Consider the following 23,654-nt stretch of genomic DNA (forward strand, 5'->3'; position numbering starts at 1 on the left):
CCAACATTGGGGATTATTATAATTTGATGAGATTTGGGTAGGGACACAAATCCAAACCACATTGGTAGGTTGCATGCATCTAGGAATTTATCCTTTTTTTTTTTTTTGAGATAGAGTCTCGGTCTGTCGCCCAGGATAAAGTGCAGTAGTGCAATCTTGGCTCACTGCAACCTCTGCCTTCCTGGATCAAATGATTCTCACACCTCAGCCTCCTGAGCAGCTGTGATTTCAGGCATGTGCCACTACACTCGGATAATTTTTGTATAGTAGAGACAGGTTTTTTCCATGTTGGCCAGGCTGATCTCAAACTCCTGGCCTCAAGTGATCCACCCACCTTGGCCTCCTAAAGTGCTGTGATTACATGTGTGAGCCATCGCACCCAGCCCTATTTATCCATTTCTTCTGGGTTTTCCAATTTATTGGCATGTATTGTTCATAGTAGCCTCTAATGATCCTCTGAATTTCTATGGTATTGGTTGTAATGTCTCCTTTTTCACTTCTGATTTTATTTATTTGGTTATTCTCTCTTTTTTTCCTCACTAGTCTGGCTAAAGGTTTGCTGATTTTCAACAGTCAAGCCGAGAGCCAAATCACGAATGGACTCCCTTTCACAACTGACATACAAACAAACAAACAAACAAACAAACCCAAAAAACAAAAACCTAGAAATACCGCTAACGAGGGAAGTGAAGGACCTCTAAAAGGAGAACTACAAATCACTGCTGCTCAAATAAATTAGAGATGATACAAACAAATGAAAAAACATTCTATGCTCATGGATAGGAAGAATCAATATCATAAAAATGGCCATACTGCCCTAAGCTATTTATTTACTTATTTATTTATTTATTTAATTTCAGAAGGAGTCTCACTCTGTCGCCCAGGCTAGAGTGCAGCGGCACACTCTCAGCTCGCTGCAACCTGCACTTCCTGGGTTCAAGTGATTCTCCTGCCTCAGCCTCCTGAGTAGCTGGGACTACAGGCATGTGCCGACTAATTTTTGTATTTTTAGTAAAGATGGGGTTTTACCATGTTGGCCAGGCTGATCTTGAACTCCTGACCTCAAGTGATCTGTCCACCTTGGCCTCCCAAAGTGCTGGGATTACAGGTGTGAGTCAGGTGCCCAGCCTGCCCTAAGCAATTTATAGATTCAATGCTATTCCCATTAAACTACCATCGACATTCTTTGCAGAACTAGAAAAAACTATTTTAAAATTCATATGAAACCAAAAAAGAGTCTGAATAGCCAAGGCAATCCTAAGCAAAAAGAACAAAGCTAGAGGCATCACACTACTCAACTTCAAACTATACCACAGGGCCATTGCAACCAAACAGCATGGCACTAGTACAAGATCAGACACATAGACCAATGAAACAGAATAGAGAACCCAGAAATAAGACTGCACCCCTAAAACCACCTAATCTTCAACAAACCTGACAAAAAGCAATGGGGAAAGGATTCCCTATTTAATAAATGATGCTGGGATAAGTGGCTAGCCAGATGCAGAAAATTGAAACTGGATCCCTTCCTTACACCACATACAAAAGTTAACTCAAGATAGACTAAAGACTTAAATGTAAAACCCAAAACTATAAAAACCCTAGAGGAAAACCTAGGCAATACCATTCAGAATATAGGCATGGGCAAAGATTTCATGATGAAGATGCCAAAAGCAATTGCAGCAGAAGTAAAAATTGACAAATGGGATCTAATAAAACTTAAGAGCTTCTGCACAGCAAAATAAACTATCAACAGGGTAAAAACGCATCCTACAGAATGGGAATTTTTTTTTTTTTTTCCAAACTAAGCATCTGACAAAGGTCTAATACCCAGCATCTATAAGGAACTTAAATAAGTTTACAAGAAAGGACATGAAAAAGTGGGCAAAGGACATGAAAAAGTGGGCAAAGGACATGAACAGACACTTTTGAAAATAAGATATATATACAGCCAGCAATCATATGAAAAAATCTCAACATCACTGATCATTACAGAAATGCAAATCAAAAGCACAATGAGATACCATCTCACACCAATAAGAATGGCTATTAATAAAAAATTAAAAAACAAAGGATGCTGTCAAAGTAAAGTTGTGGAGAAAAAGGAACAGTTTTGCACTGTTGGTGGGAGTGTAAATTAGTTCAACCTTCGTGGAAGACAAGGTGGCAATTCCTCAAAGACCTAGAGACAGAAAAACCATGTGACCCAGCAATTCCATTACTGAGTATATCCCCAAAGGGATATAAATTGTTCTGTTATAAAGACATATGCTTGCTTATGTTCATTGCAGCACCATTCACAATAGCAGAGACATGGAATAAACCTAAATGCCCGCCAACGATAGACTGGATATAGAAAATGTGGCACATGTCCGGGCGTGGTGGCTCATGCCTGTAATCCCAGCACCTTGGCCAAGGTGGGTGGATCACCTGAGGTCAGGAGTTTGAAACCAGCCTGGCCAACAAGGCAAAACCCCATCTCTACAAAAATACAAAAATTAGCTGGGTGCAGTGGTGGACGCCTATAATCCCAGCTACTTGGGAGGCTGAGGCAGGAGAATCGCTTGAACCCGGGAGGCGGAGGTTGCACTGAGCCAAGATCATGCCATTGCACTCCAGCCTGGGTGATCATGCCATTGCACTCCAGCCTGGGTGACAGAGCAAGACTCTGCCTCAAAAACAAAAAGCAAAAAACAAAAAAAAAAAGAGAAAAGAAAAGAAAAGAAAATGTGGTATATATACACCACAGAACACTATGCAGCCATAAAAAAAGAATGAGATCATGTCTTTTGCATGAACATAAATGGAGATGGAGGCCATTATCCTTAGCAAACTAATGTAGGAACAGAAAAGCAAATACCACAGGTTCTCATTTATAAGTGGGAGCTAAATTATGAGAATACATGGGAACAATACACACTGGGGCCTACCAGAGGGTGGAGGGTAGAGGGTGGGAGGAGGGAGAGAATCAGGAAAAATAACTAATGGGTGCTAGGCTTAATATATGGGTGATGAAATAATGTGTACCAAACCCTCCATGATACAAGTTTACCTAGTAATCTGCACATCCTGCACATGTACCCCTGAAATTAAAATTAAAGGGAAAAAAAGGTTTATCAATTTTGTTAATCTTTTTAAGAAACTAGCTTTTCATTTCATTGACCTTTTGGTACACAACTTTTGTTTTTTGTTTTTTTTTAAAGCGACAAGCTCTCGCTCTGTCGCCCAGGCTGGAGTATAGTAGCATGATCATAGCCTGCTGTAGCCTCCAATGCCTGGGCTCAAGTAATTCTTCCGCCTCGGCCTCCCGAGTAGCGGGGACAACAGGTATGCACCACCATGCCTGGCTAATTTTTAAATTTTTTTTGTAGAGATAGGGTCTTGCTATGTTGCCTAGGCTGCTCTTGAACTCCTTACCTCAAGCAATCCCCCCACCTTGGCCTTCCAAAGTATTGGGATTACAAGCATCAGCCACTGTGCCCAGCCTCCTTTGTTCACTTTTAAATTGGGTTGTCTCTGATGTTGACTTGTAAGAGTTCTTTGTATATTCTCAATATGAAATTTTTATCAGATATGCGATGTGCAAATATCTTCTCTCATCATTTGGGTTGATTTCACATTCTTAATAATATCCTTTGATGCACAAAAGCTTTTAATTTGATACAGTCTAATTATCTATGTTTTCCTTTGTTACTTGTGCTTTCAATGTCAAATCTGAGAACACACTGCCAAATCAAGGTCATAAAGATTTACCTCTATGTCTTCTCTTATAAGTTAGATCATTGATCCATTTTGAGTTAATTTTGTGAGGTAAGGGTTCACAATTTCATTGAACTTCATTCTTTTTTTTTTGAAACAGAGTCTTGCTCTGTCGCCCAGGCTGGAGTGCAGTGGTACGATCTCAGCCCACTGCAACCTCCACCTTTTGGGTTCAAGTGATTCTCCTGCCTCAGCCTCCCAAGCAGCTGGGACTACAGGTGCCCACCACCATGCCCAGCCAATTTTTGTATTTTTAGTAGAGACGGGGTTTCACCATATTGGCCAGGCTGATCTGGAACTCCTGATCTCATGATCCACCCACCTCGGCCTCTCAAAGTGTTGGGATTACAGGTGTGAGCCACCACGCCTGGCCTGAACTTCATTCTTTTGCATGTGGCTATCCAGCGGTCCCAAAACCTTTTTCTGAAGAGAATATTCTTTCTCTACTGAATAGTCATGGCACCTTTGTTGCAAATCAATTCACCATAGATGTTCAGGTTTATTTCTGAACTCTCAATTCTATTTCATTGGTCTATATGTCTATACTTATGTCTATATCATACTATCTTTACTACTGTAACTTTATAGTAAGTTATGAAATTGGGACGTGTGAGTCCTCCAACTTTATTTTTCCTTTTCAATATTATTTAGACTATTTATGGTCCCTTGTAGTTCCATATTAATTCGAGGATTGGGCTGGGTGCGGTGGCTCAAGCCTGTAATCCCAGCACTTTGGCAGGCCAAAGCGGGCGGATCACTTGACATCAGGAGTTCAAGACCAGCCTGGCTAACACGACGAAACCCCATCTTGACTAAAAATACAAAAAAATTAGCCAGGCGTGGTGGCATATGCCTGTAATTCTAGCTACTTGGGAGGCTGAGGCAGGAGAATCGCTTGAACAGGGGAGGTGGAGGTTGCAGTGAGCTGAGCTCATGCCTAGCCTGGGTGACACAGTGAGACCCTGTCTCAAATTAAAAAAAAAAAAAAAAATTGAGGACCAGCTTTTCCATTTCTGCAAAAAAGGCCATTGGAATTTTGATAGGGACTACATTGAATCTGTAGATCATTTTGGGGAATATTACAATATTAGCAACATAAAAGCTCCCAATCCATGAACATTTATTATATGCATTCATATCTTATTTCTTTCAGCAATGTTTTATAGTTTTCAATGTACAGATCTTTAAATCCTCTGGTTAAATTTATTCCTACATAGTTTATTCTTTGAGTATTATTGTAGTTGGAATTATTTTCTTAATTTTCTTTTTGGATCATTCATTGATGGAATATAGAGATGCAACTGATTTTTGTGTTTTTATCTTATATGTTGCTAAGTGTATTAAGTCTATTAGTTTTTTTTTAATGGATTCTCTGAGAGTTTATAAATATAATCATGTCATCTGCAAAGACAGGTAATTTTAATTCTTCTTTTTCAATTTGGATGCCTTTTATTTCTTTTTCTCACTGAATTGCTCTGGCTAGGATTTCCAGTACAATGGTTAATAGCAGTGGTGAAAATGGGTATCCTTGTCTTGTTCCTGATAACCAGCAGGGGAAACTTTCAGTCTTTCATTATTGAATACGATATTGGTTGTGGGGTTTTCACAAATGCTATCCTGTTATGTAAGTTCCCTTCTATTCTAGTTTACTGAGTGCTTATCACAAAAAAGTACTGAATTTTGTCAAGTCTTTTTCTGTGTCTGTTGAAATGATCATGAAGTTTTTTCCTTCCTTTTATCTACTTTTTTTGGGTTAGACTTCAAGGTATTAAGAACAGTAACATCAGACAATTTAATTTCAAATAAATGTAGAATAACATTGTTATTTTCTGAATTCTTTTTTTAAATTTATTTTCTGAATTCTTAAATGAACTTTGTTATTAATTGGTTTCCTTATCGAGACAAAAAGCAAGCACACACAAACAGATTATAAAGGCCAGTAGAGCTATCTTTGGAGTTACTATCCTAGAGAGAATACCTATGACAACATCTGCTTCAGTTACATATGCAAAGCATTTCATAAAATATTAAGAAGAAAAGTAAGCTTCATAAATAATTAAAGTTTAACAAAAGCTCCTAGGGCCATCTGTTCCCATTTAGGGGATGAATAATATAGAAAGCACTTTAACATTTACAGTATGTTGGATGAATTACCACCAAAATATCTTTGGGAATATGTCACATTTTGAACAAGGTAATAATGATATAAAATAAAAAAATCTAAAAAGTGTCAAACTTCCCTTTAGGTTGCTTTCAGCAGCATAGCAAGAGCAGCATAACAAGCTCTTCATAACAGAAAAGCACATGGCATAAAACTTGTAGGCCTCCTCCAGTACAAGTCAGAACAAAAGGGCACATCTCCCAGACACATTATTCTTATTAAATTTTTATTCCTACCACTTTCAATTTAAATGTAAGAGCATCTCATTTATTTCTCATTTCTGGGGAGTGAGATACTCATATGAGTGAATGCAGAAAATGAAAGTTTATCTCTTTATGTATCCAAACTAGTTCATAAATTCTTAATTCATTTTCTATTAAAATAATACAAGTTAAAGAGAATATAGTAGAAGAGCATGGAAAGCACTATGTGTGAGTGTGTAACCTCAGGCCAAGCCACATAAACTTCTGAGTCCAATTTCCTCCATATAAAATGAACATGGTAATGGCAACCTCATGGGATTCAAAATATACCCCATGCTAAAAGTCTTAAATTGTTAAGTGTGTGTAAAATATTAGCTATCTGTTATGACTATGTTTCCTGTTTTATAAACTAAGGGTAGTGTATCCAGTCCAACTTATTCTTGGAAAAAAACATTTCAAAGAATTTTGCTAGAAGATAACCTCTCTGATAAAATTAGAATAAATGTAATTGGATTAAAAATACAATTTATAATAAAATTAGAAATAAAAATGTCACCCTACCACCCTACCACATACTCCAACTGAATGGAAACTGCAAAACTCATTTCTAAATAATCATGGGTTAATAAGGAGAAAAAACCAGAAATAATAACAAAAGCCCTACATATCACAGAATGCAGTTCAAGCAGAAAGGCACTTTTTTTTTTTTAAGGTTTAAACAAATTTACTTAAAAACAAGAAAGGCTGAAAATATAGGATCTAAATAGAAAAAGAAGTTTGAGAAAGAACAATAACATAAACTGTAAGAAAGTAGAAATAATGAATATAAAGGCAAAAATTAAGGAAATAGAAACAACACTGAGAAGCACAATAAAGGTCATTTTATCTGGTTCTTGGCAAAGATTAATAAAATAGACTGGTGAGTCTGATCAAAATAAGACGGACAGCACAAACAATATTAAAAACAAAACAGAGACAATTCTAGAAGCAAACAAGTTTATGACATCAAATCTGATAAATGAAATGGACAATTGTCTAGGAAAATTGGACATTTTAATGAAATGGATAATGGTCTAGGAAAATGTAAGTTACCCAAACATACTGAAAAAGAAACAGAAAACCTAAATGGACAAATAAACATAAAAAATTTAATCACGGCTGGGCATGGTGGTTCATGCCTGTAATCCCAGCACTTTGGGAGGCGAGGAAGGTGGACCAATTGAGGCCAGGACTTCAAGACCAGCCTGACCAATATGGTGAAACCTTGTCTCTACTAAAAATAACAACAATAACAAAATTGTTCACTAGTCAAAAATCAACCACTTTATAGAAGGAACAAAGATAAGATGTTTTTCATAGACTTTTCCCCCAACATTCTTTTCTGAAAAATTCATATATATATGCATTAAAATCAAACAAATTATACAGTAAATACTTATATACATACTATATAGATTCTCCAATCAACATTTTACATTTTCCTTTTTTTCTTAGATTTTGGGGGGTAACAATATAAGAAAATAGATATATGACAGGACTTCAAAGCACCAAGCTAGTGATTTTTGTATTTCCATATCAACCTAGCATTTTTAACACTTTTCTAAACACAGAATTGAGAGCTCTGGTACAGTGAAAACGAGAATATATACACAAGAGGCATTCAGGATGACGAGTCTGTGCTTTTCCTTCCTGTCTTTGGACACTGTCATGTGAAAATGGATATCCTGGTCCCTCTCCTAAAAGTATTAGCCAGTCCTCACTCTCCCTGACAAAAAAAAAAAAAAGAAAAAAAGAAAAAAAAAAAAAGAATTGAACTGGATCTTTTAAAGTAGCAGCTATGAAATGCATATTTTTTTCTTTTTTTTTTTTTTTTTTTTTTTTGAGACGAGTCTTGCTCTGTCACCCAGGCTGGAGTGCAGTGGCCGGATCTCAGCTCACTGCAAGCTCCGCCTCCCGGGTTTACGCCATTCTCCTGCCTCAGCCTCCCGAGTAACTGGGACTACAGGCGCCTGCCACATCACCCGGCTAGTTTTTTTGTATTTTTTTAGTAGAGACGGGGTTTCACCGTGTTAGCCAGGATGGTCTCGATCTCCTGACCTCGTGATCCACCCGTCTCGGCCTCCCAAAGTGCTGGGATTACAGGCTTGAGCCACCGCGCCCGGCCTTGAAATGCATATTTTTAAAAAATGCATTCCTTTAGTCAGGAAACATTTATTGTGCATTTAATTTGTCAGACAAAAAACATTTAGTAACCACAGGAACAATTTATCTTCCAATGGATAGTTTCATGACTGCACAACATTTTAATCTATCGAATCTTGAAGAAAAGTCATTACATTTATTTTCTCTGCATACAATGTGACATGTCAGCAAACTTGATGGATCTCAACACTTTTAAATGAAAAGACTGCTATCAAAGAATTACAGCATATAGATAATAGGGCTTAATTTGAAAAACAAACAAACAAACCAAGACATTGTTGTTTTTTTAACAATTACAAAATGCTCCTTTTCCCTTTGTGCTCTTTTAATACTCTTTGTACTGACACATGACCTGTTGTTTCCCCCATGTGAGCAGAGTGCATTTAAATTTTGAGCAGAATATAAAACGTTTAAACCTTTCTGAAAGGCAATGCACATGGCAATGGGCCAATGTTCTAAGCTACCTTGTATCATCACCTCTCTTTTTGCCCTTGGTGCCATCTTCACCAACTCATCACAAAGGAGAACAGAATCTCCTCCAACTTTGTTAGAAGGAATGCTGTTACCAGGAAATTTGTCTGTTAATGCATTCTTCTAATATCACTGGTACCTTCATTTTCTTTGTATGCAGAAATACTTTAGCTTCTAAGTTGGATAACACTACACGTTGCACCAAAGGTAACTTACCTTGCTGGAGTTTTCTAATAAAAACTGGAATGTGTTCTGCACAGCTTGACATGTTTCTAGCTCAGTCCGGCTGAAGGCTATTAAATAATCCTTGAGATGATCATACACATTTCCATCAAGAGCCTGTAATGGAGTAAATAAAAGCAAAAAAAATTATAGTAAAGCTTTGACACATGATACCTTCTGTCTATGAGAAAAGTAGGTATGTTCAGTTTAAAATCTATTATTAATAATAAATGGACAAAAGATATAGATTGTAAGTAAATATGAACAGTTAACAATCACTTGAGAAAATGTTGAATCTCTCCAATAAACAAGAACTAAAAGAGGTAAGATCCAATATTGGTAAAGCTGTGGGAAAACAGGACACAACTTAGAGACAAAATGCGTGGGTTCTGATCTTTGCTCATCTGCTTAGGTGCAGGAGTTAAGTGAAATAATAAATGTGAAAGGATGCAGGTGCAGTGCCTGGAAAAGAGTAGACACTCTATAATATAAATTTCCTCCGTTTTCCCCCTATCATTATTGGTAGGATTATACATTGGTATATGTATATTTACTAAACAGCAGTGACAGAAAAAACACAATAGAAATATTAAAAAAAAGAAAAGTGGGGCCGGGCGCGGCAGCTCACGCCTGTAATCCCAGCACTTTGGGAGGCCGAGGCGGGCGGATCACAAGGTCAGGAGATCGAGACCATCCTGGTGAACATGGTGAAACCCCGTCTCTACTAAAAATACAAAAGAATTAGCCAGGTGTGGTGGCGGGCGCCTGTAGTCCCAGCTTCTCGGGAGGCTGAGGCAGGAGAACTGTTTGAACCCGGGAGGCGGAGGTTGCAGTGAGCCAAGTTTGTGCCACTGAACTCCAGCTCTGGGTGACAGAGCAAGACTCAGTCTCGGTAAATAAGTAAATAAGTAAATAAGTAAGTAAATAAATAAATAAATAAATAAGGTTGTCTTTTTGTTGTTGGGTTGTAAGACTCCGTTACATATTCTGGATACTAGATTCTTACAACATGTATTATTTACAAATATTTTCTCCCATTTTATGGGCTGTCTTTTCACTTTCTTGAAAGTTTCTTTTGATGTAAAAAAGTTTTACTTTAAAAAAAATGAGATAAGGTCTTGTCATGTTTCCAAGGCTGGACTCAAACTTCTGGGCTCCAGTAATCCGTCTGTCTCAGCCTCCCAAATAGCTGGGACCACAGGCACTCACCAGGACCATAGGCACTCACCACTGCATCCGGCTTATAAGTTTTACATTTTGATGCAGTCTAACTTAGCTATTTTTCTTTTTTTTTTCTTTTCTTGAGACAGTCTTGCTCTGTCCCCCAGGCTGGAGTGTAGTAGCGCCATCTCGGCTCACTGCAAGCTCTGCCTCCCAGGTTCATACCATTCTCCTGCCTCAGTCTCCCAAGTAGCTGGGACTACAGGTGCCTGCTACCACACCTGGCTGTTTTTTTTTTGTTGTTGTTTGTTTGTTTGTATTTTTGTATTTTTAGTAGAGATGGGGTTTCACCGTGTTAGCCAGGATGGTCTTGATCTCCTGACCTCGTGATCCGCCCACCTTGGCCTCCCAAAGTGCTGGGATTACAGACGTGAGCCACCATGCCTGGCCCAGCTATTTTTCTTTTGTTGCTTCTGTGTTGGTATTATATCTAAGAATCCTCAATGGAAGTCTTCCATTGTATCTTATGTTTGGCTGTTCCATTAAACTTTTACTATGTTTTTTTGTTTGTTTGTTTTTTTTTTTTTTTTAAATACACAAATTCTGTCCCAAAAGCACTGAGTAATAAAGCTGCACCTTCTATAGTGCTTACACCACTAGATGACACCATGGAGCACTTCAAATTTAGGCACTGCAAATATTTTTACTATGATTTCCATGTAATTATGTAACATCACCAGAGACACTGCTGGTGTTAAGTCTGAATAAATTTCCTACATCAGGACATACTTTTCCTGAACTTGTTTAGAAAAAGAAACATATAACATCTTCTGATATAAGGTTTCTGCCTTAGAAATGGTCTTGGTGGACAATCATAACATGATTATGCTTTGGCAGGAAACCACTGGAGTATTTTATTTGAGTACAGCAAATGGTAATACAGGCATCATGAGCTCAAAAAAAAAAAAAAAAAAAAAAAAAAGGCACGAATTTTAAGGTGAACCAAATACCCACACAGTTTCTATTATCTCAGTAAAATATAAACAGTATCCACTGTGCCTGGGCTCTGTGCTAGCTGTATGGGTCTGAGTGAGAGGGAGGAAAAAAGTTGAAAAAAAAAGTACCAAAGTTCTGCTGGTACTTCTGTTTTTGACCTTACTATAATCAGGATTATTTCTGATTATAGATATTTCTCACTAAAGGCAATGTACTATTAATTTTGATAGAAGTATATCACAAATCAGGAATTATACTTTCACTCAGCTTCTTAAATCCTACTTTAAAAAATCTAGCTGGGTACCGTGACATGTGCCTATGATCTCAGCTACTTGGGAGGCTGAGGCAGGAAGACTGTTTGAGCCCAAGTATTTGAATCTGCAGTGATCTATGATCGTGCCACTGCACCCCAGTCTGGGCAACAGACCGGGACCCTGTCTTTAAAATAAATAAATAAATGAATAAATAAATAAATAAATTTATAAACACTTTATAAAGACATTTAAGAAGTAATTTGTTGTTATAGTATATTTCACTTCAGCAATAAAACAGATATTATCTCATCATGAGATAATAACTGACGCATGTATCCCAGGGTCCACCAGTAGACACGATTATCGAAATGGCTGCCAAAGCCTTACCAAAGTGATGGCAGTGGCTGCTGCCATCATGCTGGCCACAGCAGGGAAGTACTGCTGGGGCTGCACACTCCATGGAGCCAGTGGCTCCGGAGCCCTGCCCCTTCTGAGTTGGGATGGGAGCTCCCCAGGTACCACTGCAGTTGCCCAAACTGCAGCTGCAGACCCTGGCCTCCTGGTCTACGGAGCAGGCAGGAGCCCCACCCTCCTGAGAGGGGCTACAGCTGCCCAAACTGCAGCTGTGGATCCGAGCTTCCCTGTGTTCCCAGAGGAGGGCCAGGAAGGGTCCCCTGCCCCTGTCCCTTGCTGGCTTGGGGATGTCTGTTCCCGCTGCCTGGCCTCTCTCTTCTGGAGCCCACTCCGATTAGCGGGGTTGGGACTGAGCCCTAGGGCCTTGAATAGCAGCGGGAGGCAGAGTCCTGGGCAGAAGAGGGTGGGTTCCCAGTAAGGCCCCACCTTCAAGCCACGGACGGCCTGAAGACTGGGGGTTGGACTGCCAGTCCGGCAGACCAGAGTGGGGACTGGTGGTCCCTCTTCTGGGCCTTCCCATGGCTGCCCATAGACCAATCTGCACACACTTCCCCCATTTTGAGGTCCATAAAAGCCCTGGGCTCAGCCAGAGCAGGGCAGAGGATGGCCAGAGGAAGAAGAGGGCAGAGAGAGGATGGGACGATCAGTTGCAGAGAGGAGTATTCTCTCTGCTAATAGCTGGAGACGATGGGAAGGCCAGCTGCAGAGAGGAACACTCTCTCCACTGAAAGCTGCAGAGACAACCTGCCAGCAAAGAGGAGCTACTCTCTCTGCTGAGAGCTTCAGAGACCTGCAGAGACATCCGAATGACTTGCCTGTGGAGAAAAGCCACCCTCTCCAGGGCCTCCTCTCTGCTGAGACCTGACACTCCAAGGGACGATATGCCTACAGGGAGGAGCTACCCACTCCTCTGAGCTGCTCCAACAGTAAATAAAACTCTTCTTCTTTACCCTTCACTTGTCTGCCTACCTCATACTTCCTGGACACAGGACAAGAACTCGGGCAAAGGCGCCATGGCCACAGAGGTTTCTAGCCAGAAAAACTGGTACCCCAGAGATCCCGTAACAAAAGGAGGCTGATTAGATATACTGAACTTTTGTTGATAGTTTTGAATTTGATGTAGAAGCATCTTTCTTCACTTACGTTGGCAGAATATCAACCAGAATTATACAGATGTGCATTATTTAACATAAAAGAGTTAAAAAATGGCAACTTGGTGCACTAGTAGTACCTAACTACTTATATGAAAAAGATTTACTTCCAACAGGGATTTGAACCATTCTTTTAAAAAAGGTAAATCCCTACTTAATAGTAATAAATCCTAGTTTTTACTATCTTAACAGTTCACAAGCACAAATGTATTTCAGTCCTGCCCTCTCTTCTTTTCTGGGTAGGCAAAAAACTCTGTAAGCCTTTAAGAGTAAGGAAGATCCTTCAGATATGAGCTGTCTTCCATTTTCTATGGTCTAACTAAACCAACTTTAAGTATGCCTAAGAATCACTGCAGAGCTTATAAAAGCACAGATTGTTTCAGAGCAGTGAGGCTATTCTGTATGATACTACAATGGTGGATACATGTCATTATACATTTGTCTAAACTGATAATGTACAATACAAAGAATGAACCCTAATGTAAACTATGAATTTGGGGTGATGATGATGGTGTCAATGTATGTTCATCAATTGTAATAAATGTGCCACTCTGATGGGGGATGTTGATAGTGGGAGGAATTGTATGTAGGGGAAGGAAGTGTAAGGGAAATCTCTGTACCTTCTGTTGAATTTTGCTGTGGAACTAAAACTGCTCTAAACAATAAAGTCTGCTTAAAAAAACAGAAACACAAATTGCTGGGCCCCACCCAGAGTCTCTGATTCAGCAGGCTGAATGTGGGCCCTAAGAGTCTGCATTTTCTAACAACTTGCCACTGGCCTGGAACCATACTTTGAAAATTACTGGACTGCACAGTTACTTTAGCTGACTAGGTTGAGCATTTATGTGGACTTAAGATTCTGGTGACCCTCTGGAAGTAGAGTAGCTGCAGGCAGAGAAGCCTACCATCCTGAATAGGGTCAAGAGCACCAATAGGTACTGTTATTGTAGATGGATCAGCAGCTGTTTTCAACTGGGAATCATGCTCTACTTCAGATGCCAGACAGGAAAGAGCTTGAGCTCTGAAATCAGTTGGATGTAGGTTAGAATCCCAGAGCTTTTACTTACTTTATCATGTTGATGGTCTTCTCATTTATAATTAGGGAAAGTGGGAGTACCACATACTCTACAGGACATAGTGAAGATTAAATAAGGTAAAGGATGTGGTACAATGTTAGTCTTTCTTGCCTTGCTTTAAAATCATCAATGCATTGGCCACATATTGGGTAATGAGTACATGGGGGTCATTATACTGCCTTTTTTTTTCTTCAGTGTGTGTTGGAAATTTTTCATAAAAAAGCATAAAGAAAACCTGAATATCATATTAGGGAAAAAATTCCACAAAATTTTTTTCAGTGGCTCCCACTGTATATTTTGCAAAGTAGAAATTCTTCAGCAGGCATTGAAGATTCTTTACAATCTGGTCCCAACATAACTCTCTCTCATTAGCACCATCTCTCATCACTGTTCTCTGCATTACACTCTACATCCCAACTATACTGAGTCATTTTGGAAAATGACATTCACTTTCATGTTTCCAATGAAGTTACTCTCTTGGCCTAGAATGTCCTTCCCCCATTCTCTTCCACTTAAATGATAATAATAACGATGGTTAACACAGGCAACTAACATTTACTAATGGCTTACCGAGTTCCCAGTGCTTTACAAAACTGACTCAACTAGCTCTTCCTTAGCGTTCTCACAATATTCTTCTATGTGCTATATGGGTATTATTGCAAATCATGGATTGAATCTTATTTAAGTAGGTGAGAGGAGGCCCAAGTGATCAGAAACCTTTTTCAACGGAGATTAATCTTAAAATATCTTTTTCAGCTATTCAACACCCAGAATTCCCTGAATTTTAATTACCACCTTTGCAAGGCTGTGATACTCATTAACCTGCACATGAACTCATTTTCTGGTGGGTAAGATAGCTGGAGGCCTTCTGGCCTGGGTGAATTACTGCTAGTGTGCATAGAGTTAATGCAGGAGATACAAAAATTAAGAAATAGTTGGAATTCAAAGCACAGGAAGTAGATGAAAACCCTATGATTTGCTCCAGCCCCCTGCCTTAAACTGCAATTGTCTGAACCAATGACAGCATCTAGAGATGAAGTTCAAAGCAATTCTGGATAGTACTGTCTTAACATGGTTTGTGATTAGAAGGCAGATTGCATAAATATTTATATGCAATTTGATTAAAAAGCCAATGATTAGAATAGAAATAGTCCCAAAAATAGAACCAAAGAGCTTGAAAACGCTTTTTACAAACTCCCCATCATAATATTTAAAACACTACATTAAAACCGTTTATACACATGTCAGATTTTCCCAAAAGACCCTTAATTCCTTAAGAACAGGCAGCACTTTCTTCCCTTTATCCTATCCTTAGCAGAGAAGGCCTCTAATAAATGATTATTGAAATGAATCAAACTGAGAAGGGTCTGGGCTACAAAAGCAGACCCCAGTTGTATAAGAGGGAAAGTACCAAAGAAACATTTTGAGAGTGAAGTAGAGAATGAGGCATTTATCTTAACTGGGTCATCTTTATTATGATGAAAAAAATAATATGTTGTGAAAGTTGATTATAAAAATTGGGTCATTCTTGTCATATCCAACTAAATCAATTGAGAGGCCAGGAGGAAAAAGCACTTAGGGCATATAATGTTGCTTTATGAATGTAATTCTCTGCAAGCCCACTGCTGAAACTGCCTGTGGTAACCTGAAACCAGTATTATCTAATAGCTACTGAAACAATCTGTTGTCACTCTAAGACTACCCACTTCTGTCTCTCACCAATCAGAGCTTGCCAGCTCCCCAAAACTTTACTAGTGCCAACCTTCTCTTTGTTCTTTGGACATAATGAAGATCACCCAATCTGTGTGCATGTCCCAAAATGCAACTCTTGTTTTCCAAATAAAACATTTTTTATTTAGAGATTCATCTCTGTATTTTCTTTGACTTCAATAATGTCATTGGCTGGGCGTGGTGGCTCATACCTGTAATCCCAGCAGTTTGGGATCAGGCGGATCACCTGAGGACAGGAGTTTGTAACCAGCCTCACCAACAAGGTAAAACCCTATCTCTACCATACAAGAATTAGCTGGGCGTGGTGGTGCCCATCCATAGTCCTAACTATTTGGGAGGCTGACGCATGAGAATTGCTAGAACCTGGGAGGGAGGCTACAGTAAGCCAAGATCGTGCCACTGCACTCCAGCCTGGGTGACAGAGTGAGACTCTGTCTCAAAAACAAAACAACAAAATGTAACTATTCAGACTGACACAACTTTTTAATTTTTAAAGGGTAGCAGGGGTTGAGGAGGAGGGAGGGATGACTAACGGGTACGAAAGAATAGAATAAGACCTACTATTTGATAGCATAATAGGGTGACTATAGTCAATCATAATTGTACATTTTAAAATAACTTAAGAGTGTAATTTGATTGTAACTCAAGTGACAAATGCTTGAGGGGATGGATACCCCACTTCCCATGATGTGCTTATTTCACACTGCATGCCTGTATCAAAACATCTCATGTGCCTCGCAAATATATATATATACACCTACTATGTACCCACAAAAATTTTTTTTTTTGAAAGGGAGTCTCGCTGTGTCGCCTAGACTGGAGTGCAGTGGTGCAATCAGGGCTCACTGCAACCTCTGCCTCCCAGATTCAAGTGATTCTCCTATCTCAGCCTCCTGAATAGCTGTTATTATAGGCTTGCACCACCATGCACAACTAATTTATTTATTTTTTTAATTTTTATTTATTTATTTTTTTAGTAAAGATGAGGTTTCACCATGTTCATGGATCAGGCTGGTCTTGAGCTCCAGACCTCAAGTGATCCATCTGCCTCAGCCTCCTAAAGTGCTGGGAATACAGGTGTGAGCCACCATGCCCAGCCTTAAATTTTTTTTTTTTTAATAAAATAAAAAATTTAAAAAACAATTAAAAAAAATAATTTCTAATTTTTAAAAATCTTCTGGCCATGCATGGTGGCTCACGCCCGTAATCCCAGCACTTCTGGAGGCCGAGGCGGGTGGATCACGAGGTCAGGAGCTCGAGACCAGCCTGGCCAAGATGGTGAAACCCCATCTCTACTAAAAATACAAAAATTAGCCAGGCGCAGTGGCAGGCACCTGTAATCCCAGCTACTCGGGAGGTTGAGTTAGGAGAATTGCTTGAACCTGGGAGGTGGAGCTTGCACTGAGCCGAGATCGCGCCACTGCACTCTAGTCTGGGTGACAGAGCAAGACTCTGTCTCAAAAAAACAAAAAACTCTTCTTACATCTTGCATAACAGTATCCAACAAACAGCTATCAAATAGAATTGCACAGACAAACAGACAAGATCAGGTGGCTATGCATATATTCTTCACAAGATCTTGCAATAGTGTTCTGGGTCAATGTTCTTGTTTCATTGTTGTTTTAAATTTTTATCAGACTGACTTATATTTTGACTAGACACTACTTCCCTCCTCTGACTTTCAAACCTGTGCATCAAACTGCCTCTTAGACTGAATCATTCTCTTTTCCACCTGCTTTTCTTTTTGGGTTCCTCAGTGTGTGATGCCACTATTCACTTGCCTGCCTGTGGCAGAAAGCTGGAAGTCAAGATTTACTTTTCCCTCCGTCTTATCCCCCACATACTGTTAATGACCAAATCTTACTGATTCCACTTCTTAAATACTAACCAAACCCATCCCCTCCTCCTGATCTCCACAGCTACTCCCCTCTGGTCATCCTGTCTCATCCGGATTATTGCAGCAATCTCCTGTTGCCCTGCATCCAACTCTCCCTCTTACCAACTAATTTCCACACTGCAGCTAGGAGGATGTTTCTAAATTGTGTATTTTACTTGACTGCTCTATATTGTTCACTGGCTACCCATCACATCTAGGAAAAGGCTTTTAAAAAAATCATTATGGACCACATTATCTGAACTTGGCATACCTCTTCAGCTTCTTCACTTATTACTCACTCCCCGTTCTCCTTCCCTATTACACTTTCTCTACAATGCACAGTTTTTGGCTTCTCCAATATTCCTTTTTTGCCTCTGTGCTTTCACACATTCTTTTCTTCTGCCTTGACTACTCTCTGCTTTCTCTCCTGTGGTCTGGCTCACTCTTATCAGTCTTAGTATCTTCGCTTAATCATCTACTTGGATATCTCTGTTGTCTTTTTGCTTCATAATTCCTGATCATAGCATACAACCTCATGCTGGTGATATTTGTTTGTATGTCCCTCTTTTTGTTTAAGTTCCATAAAGGGAGGCATCAGGTCTGTTTACCATTCCATCTTCTGTGTTGAGTATAGAGTTTGGCATACTGGTAGTGCTCAATAAATATCTGTTCAATAAATAACACCAATCGGAATTCACATGATTACAAAAAATGAATAAACCTATACTTGAGCCCCATGACTGAGAAATCTAATGATATTACCTAACATCTATAAAACTGTATACAAGTTAAAGGAGTAACTGATTTCACAAAACTCTAATTCAGTAATTTTCAAATATTTTCAGTAGTGGCATCTTTTTATGTGGAATTCCAAGACATAAAATATATATAACCTTGTAAGCCTTCTTTCTTCTAGCAACAGATCCTGCTCTCCTGACCTCAGGGATAAACTTGCAGGGTAGGCAGATATGCAAGACACAACCTCAAACCACTGTCCTCTGCCCCTAATTACTGGGCGGAGGTGGTCCCTTGACCTAAATTAGGTCATCCCTGGGATAGATGCTGAAAGATTAGTCCAAAATGGCCTCTCCTTCCCACCAAATGGTTATTCTTCCTAGCAAGCAGATAGTGCCTACCTGTAGTGGGAAAGAATTAAACCAACTCACAGAGAAAAGCAGTGATGAGAAATTTGGCAAAGTGAAGATGGGAATGGTGGACAGAGGACAGGGGCAGTGTCCTTGAATTGGGTAGTTCTTGAGCAAGCACCATCTCATCCTTTCTGTGATCTGGTTACCTGAGCCAACAAATTCCTCTGTTTTGCCTAAGCTACTTTGACTGGGTCATTGTTATTTGCAATCAAAAGACTTTTTACTAAAGAGTAATAAATGATACCCAACTTATATTAGCCATATCCAAATTGTGTCTTTTGGTTGCATTGTAAGGAAAAAAAGTTGACTCACATGGACAATTAATTGCAAGTAATAATAATTCAATTGCTTGCCTTACTATTCCTGGTTCTCTTCAATTAAATAGATCTCAAAGCTTAAAGTAGACAATTTTCATGTCAAAGCTGAATTGCAAATACAACCCAAAAGTTGCATACATTTCTTACAAATTTAAAGTAAAGTAAAAACTATTTATTGCCAGGTACAGTGGCTCATGCCTGTAATTCCAACACTTTTGGAGGCTTAAGTGGGTGTATCACTTGAGCCCAGGAGTTCAGGACTAACTTGGGCAACATAGCAAGACTCCATCTCTACAAAGAATACAAAAATTAGCCAGGTGTGGTAGTATGTGGCTGTAGTCCCAGCTATTCAGGAGGCTGAGGTAGGAGGACTGCCTGAGCCCGGGAGGTTGAGGCTACAGTGAGCCATGATCACGCCACTGCACTCCAGCCTGGGCAACAGAGTAAGATGCTGTCTCAAAAAAAAAAAAAAAAAAAAAGAGCTATTTAAAGCTTACAACAAATCATAAAAGTATCATAACAATAACAGTTTGAGAAGGGCACGTATGATGAAGATGCATCTGTATCTTGTCTAGCATTTTACATTTAAATGAGCAAAGCACAAGAATGTTCTTAAAGTACACTTGTTTGTTTAAGTGAACAGATACGCACAAATTTCAATTCAAAGAGACCTGTGTGAAGAGCCATGCTTTTTGTTTGTTTGTTTGTTTGTTTGTGAGACGGAGTCTTACTCTGTCGCTCAGGCTGGTGTGCAGTGGCACCATCTCGGCTCACTACAACCTCCACCTCCCAGGTTCAAGAGATTCTCCTGGCCCAGCCTCCCGAGTAGCTGGGATTACAGGTGCACACCACCACACCTGGCTAATTTTTGTATTTTTTAAAGTAGAGACGAAGTTTCACTATGTTGGCCAGGCTGGTCTCAAACTCCTGACCTCAGGTAATCCACTTGCCTCGGCCTCCCAAAGTGCTGGGATCATAGGCATGAGCTGCTGCCCTTGGCCGTAAATTTCTTAATCAATGATAGAATTCACATATGTATGCTCAGAAATGGCAGGATAAGCATTCTTTCAAGGTTTATATAAATGTGAGTTAATCTGGCAGTATGAACTCCTTGGTGGTTTCCAATATGCAAAAACTTGGTAGGTAATTTATCCAAATATACTTTAAAAAAATAGCCAAACTTTTTGACTATTTGATACAAATTTTTAGGGGAATAATTCTGTAATAATTGAGAAACTGAGAAACCATGGGACCTTTGACCAGCCATATGTTTTAATGACCCAGCAATGTTTTTAAACAATTGAATTTGAATGCCTTTAAGCAGCCACGTTCTTTCCAGGTAGCTATTAGGCCACACAGTCCCTTACACATTACCTCTGCCCTCTTTATTCATTTGACCTACTTGATCCCTAAAATCAGTTGAGTTCAGAACCCCAACTCCCAAACTCATAATGTTAAATACTCAAAATAGTGAAGAAAAAAAAAAAAGGAATATTCTAAGGACAAATTCAGAAACTTAGAAATCTGGAATGCTCCACCGAACATTTATTTTACAGCAAAGTGTAAACGTCCCAGAACTTGTTTGAAGAAGATTATGATGAATTAGGAGGGAAAATGGGTCATTTTCCTAAGCATTTGATGTAATTTCCCCTAAAGGAAGAACTTTAAACAGTCCCCTCCTTATTTAGATCCAGGAAGGGCACAGATTCTTTAGCAATAAAGTTATGCTGAAATCCCTTGAGTTTCCTTAATGCAGCCTAGAAAAACAAACTCTTCTTTTCTAAGAGCAATGGGCATTTCTAAAATAGCCTTTGGTAAACGTCAAGGATATAAATATGAAGATGATGGTAAATGTGAGTTGTCTTAAAATTAAATCATGAAATTCTACAGTCTTTCTTTGCTGATATTGGAAGAAAACACTGATTGCCTCTTGCTTTTGTTTATCTTTTTCAGAAGACCCCAAGCTACACCTAATCAGGTTAAAAAGAGAAAGGAGCTTTCTACAAATTTAAAGAAATCAAAACAAGTACTGGGCTCTATTTACATTACTGTAAATATCTTCATATGTAGTTGAATTTGTCAATTGATATAAAGTAAAATCTGAAACATATCACCTAATTTTTTATGTGGTTGTTTTATTTAAAAGCAGAGTTACTTTAGGTTACTTCAGGTTCTGTGAAAGAGGAAACAAATAAGGAAGTTTATGTCTGTAAATTACAAAACCAGGAAAGGAAAATTTCAATGCTGTTTTTCTGTAAAGTTTGTGTTATCCTCTTGCATTACTACTAGCATGCAAGATAAGTCAGATGCCTGAAAAAGATCTGCTGTACTACTTATGCTGACCTAGTTGTGAGTGTGCTAAAACCACATAATATTTAGGTTGCCATCTCAAAACAGCATGGGCAGTAGAAAACCTTGAACGATATATACTTTCATTCAAACCCCAGTTCTACCACTCACTAGCAACCATCACTCTGGGAAGACATTGACCATTCTTGAGCTTTCCATTCCTTATCTGACAGAATCATAAGAGTGTGGTATGTGTAAATGATGGTTATTAAAATAATAGGGCTTAACCATTTCTATATTCTACCAGAGAATTTCATCTATCTCCCTTGTAAGACTATAGTAGGGAATTTTGATTACAGACTTGGTTTTTGAGTCTGACTCTATTATGTACTTGAGCAGTAGAAATGCTCTAAGTCTGTTACCTTAACTATAAAATAATTAAAACATAGCATCTTCTTAAGAGGTCTGTTAAATCAATATTTTCTATGTACCATTTTAATTCCCTTGTTTCTTTTACTATATATTTTGGCATGGTTGCCTGGGAATTATCAGTGTGATTTTGTCAAACTCAAGAATCTTGACCACGCGCCATGGCTCATGCCTGTAATCCCAGTACTTTAGAAGGCCAAGATGGGAGGCTTGCTTGAGGCCAGGAGTTGGAGACCAGCGTGGTCAACATAGCAAGACTCCATCTCTAATTTAGAAAAGAAATAACAATTTTTAAAAAAGAATCTCAATTGACTGACCTTTAAATTCAGCTTCTCCCTTCTGCCAACTTAACTTTGCTGCTGAACACTTTTAGTATATCTTTATTTCAGTTATTGTATTTTTAACTCCAGAATTTCTATTTGATTCCTTTTCATAATTTGTATCTCTTTGATGATATTCTTTATTTGGTGAGATATCATTCTCATACTTTCCTTCAGTTCTTCAGAGATGGTTTCCTTAGCTCTTTGATATATATTAAAAATCGGCAATTTAAAATCTTTGTCTAGTAAGTCCAATGTATGAACTTCCTTGGAGACAGTTTCCCTTGTCTCCTTTTTTTCCTGTGTATGGGCTATATATTCCCATTTCTTTACATGCTTCATAATCTTGTTAAAAATTAAACATTTAAATAGCAGATTTCTGCTCTCCAACCATGCCATCCGATAGCAAAGAGGAGTTCTTCCTTAGCTGCGGTCCTGATAAAGAACAGAATATGAACACAGTTGCATAGCTGGAGGAAGACAGAGCCAGAGGACCAAAGGCTTGATGAAGGAACTCTTAAGGCTTTTGGGGAAACTAAAATAGAAGTTTAGATATTTAGGTATCTAAATCAGAAAAATGTATATATTAGACAGTAAATATGATTGCTGCAAATAAAAAAATTCTTGGCATTTCAGTTTAGTCTGAGAATTTTCCTATATTCATCTTTTGGCCATATTATTTAAATGGTCTCTTTTGTGTGCATTTTTGACATCAAAGTATTGAACTGACAGAAAGCATTTAGCACAAAGAAATATAAAGTCTTAGTGTTAGTTCAGGAGACAATATCTCTGATGCTGGCCAATTCAAGTATTACTTACATTGACATTTTAGGGAAGAGTTAATATACATTTCATGGACATATGGGACCATTAACGGAAAGGCAAGATCTGATCTCTTTAGATGTTTCCATTGCTCTCTTCTAAAATAACAACTGGCAGTTGCATTAAACATGGCTTGACATGTCCTTTACAGCCCCAAGACAGCCTTTAACTGGAACAATCTCACATGTATGGTATACTCACAAATGATAGCTAAATTTCTTTTTAAATTTCTTTTATTTTATTATTTTTTTTGAGATGGAGTCTTGCTCTGTTGCCAGGCTGGAGTGCAGTGGTGCCATCTTGGCTCACTGCAACCTCTGCATCCTGGGTTCAAGTGATTCTCCTGCCTCAGCCTCCCGAGTAGCTGGGACTACAGGCGCGCGCCACCATGCCCAGCTAATTTTTGTATTTTTAGTAGAAATGGGGTTTCACCATGTTGGCCAGGATGGTCTCAATCGCTTCACCTTGTGATCCGCCTGCCTCGGCCTCCCAAAGTGCTGGGATTATCGGCGTGAGCCACTGAGTCTGGCCTTATCTTATATTTTTAAAGACAAGGTTTTACCATGCTGCCCAAGCTGGTCTCGAACTCCTAAGCTCAACGCCTGCCTTGGCCTCTCAAAGTTCTAGGACTACAGGCATGAGCCACAGCGCC

General features: G+C 39.0%; 1 protein-coding gene across 7 annotated transcripts in view; it reads right to left on the reverse strand.

Annotated features, from left to right (window-relative positions):
- FCHSD2 (FCH and double SH3 domains 2) overlaps positions 1 to 23,654 on the reverse strand; it is a 330,965-nt gene that overhangs the window by 76,754 nt on the left and 230,557 nt on the right. For all 7 annotated transcript variants that reach the window (XM_074014646.1, XM_074014645.1, XM_065529595.2 and 4 more), the window contains one exon: positions 9,013 to 9,135. In XM_074014646.1, coding sequence (XP_073870747.1) covers positions 9,013 to 9,135 — 123 coding nt within the window. The remainder of the gene's footprint in view (positions 1 to 9,012; positions 9,136 to 23,654) is intronic.

The sequence above is a fragment of the Macaca fascicularis genome, chromosome 14, assembly GCF_037993035.2.
Source record: "Macaca fascicularis isolate 582-1 chromosome 14, T2T-MFA8v1.1".
NCBI classification, from domain to species: Eukaryota; Metazoa; Chordata; class Mammalia; order Primates; family Cercopithecidae; genus Macaca; species Macaca fascicularis.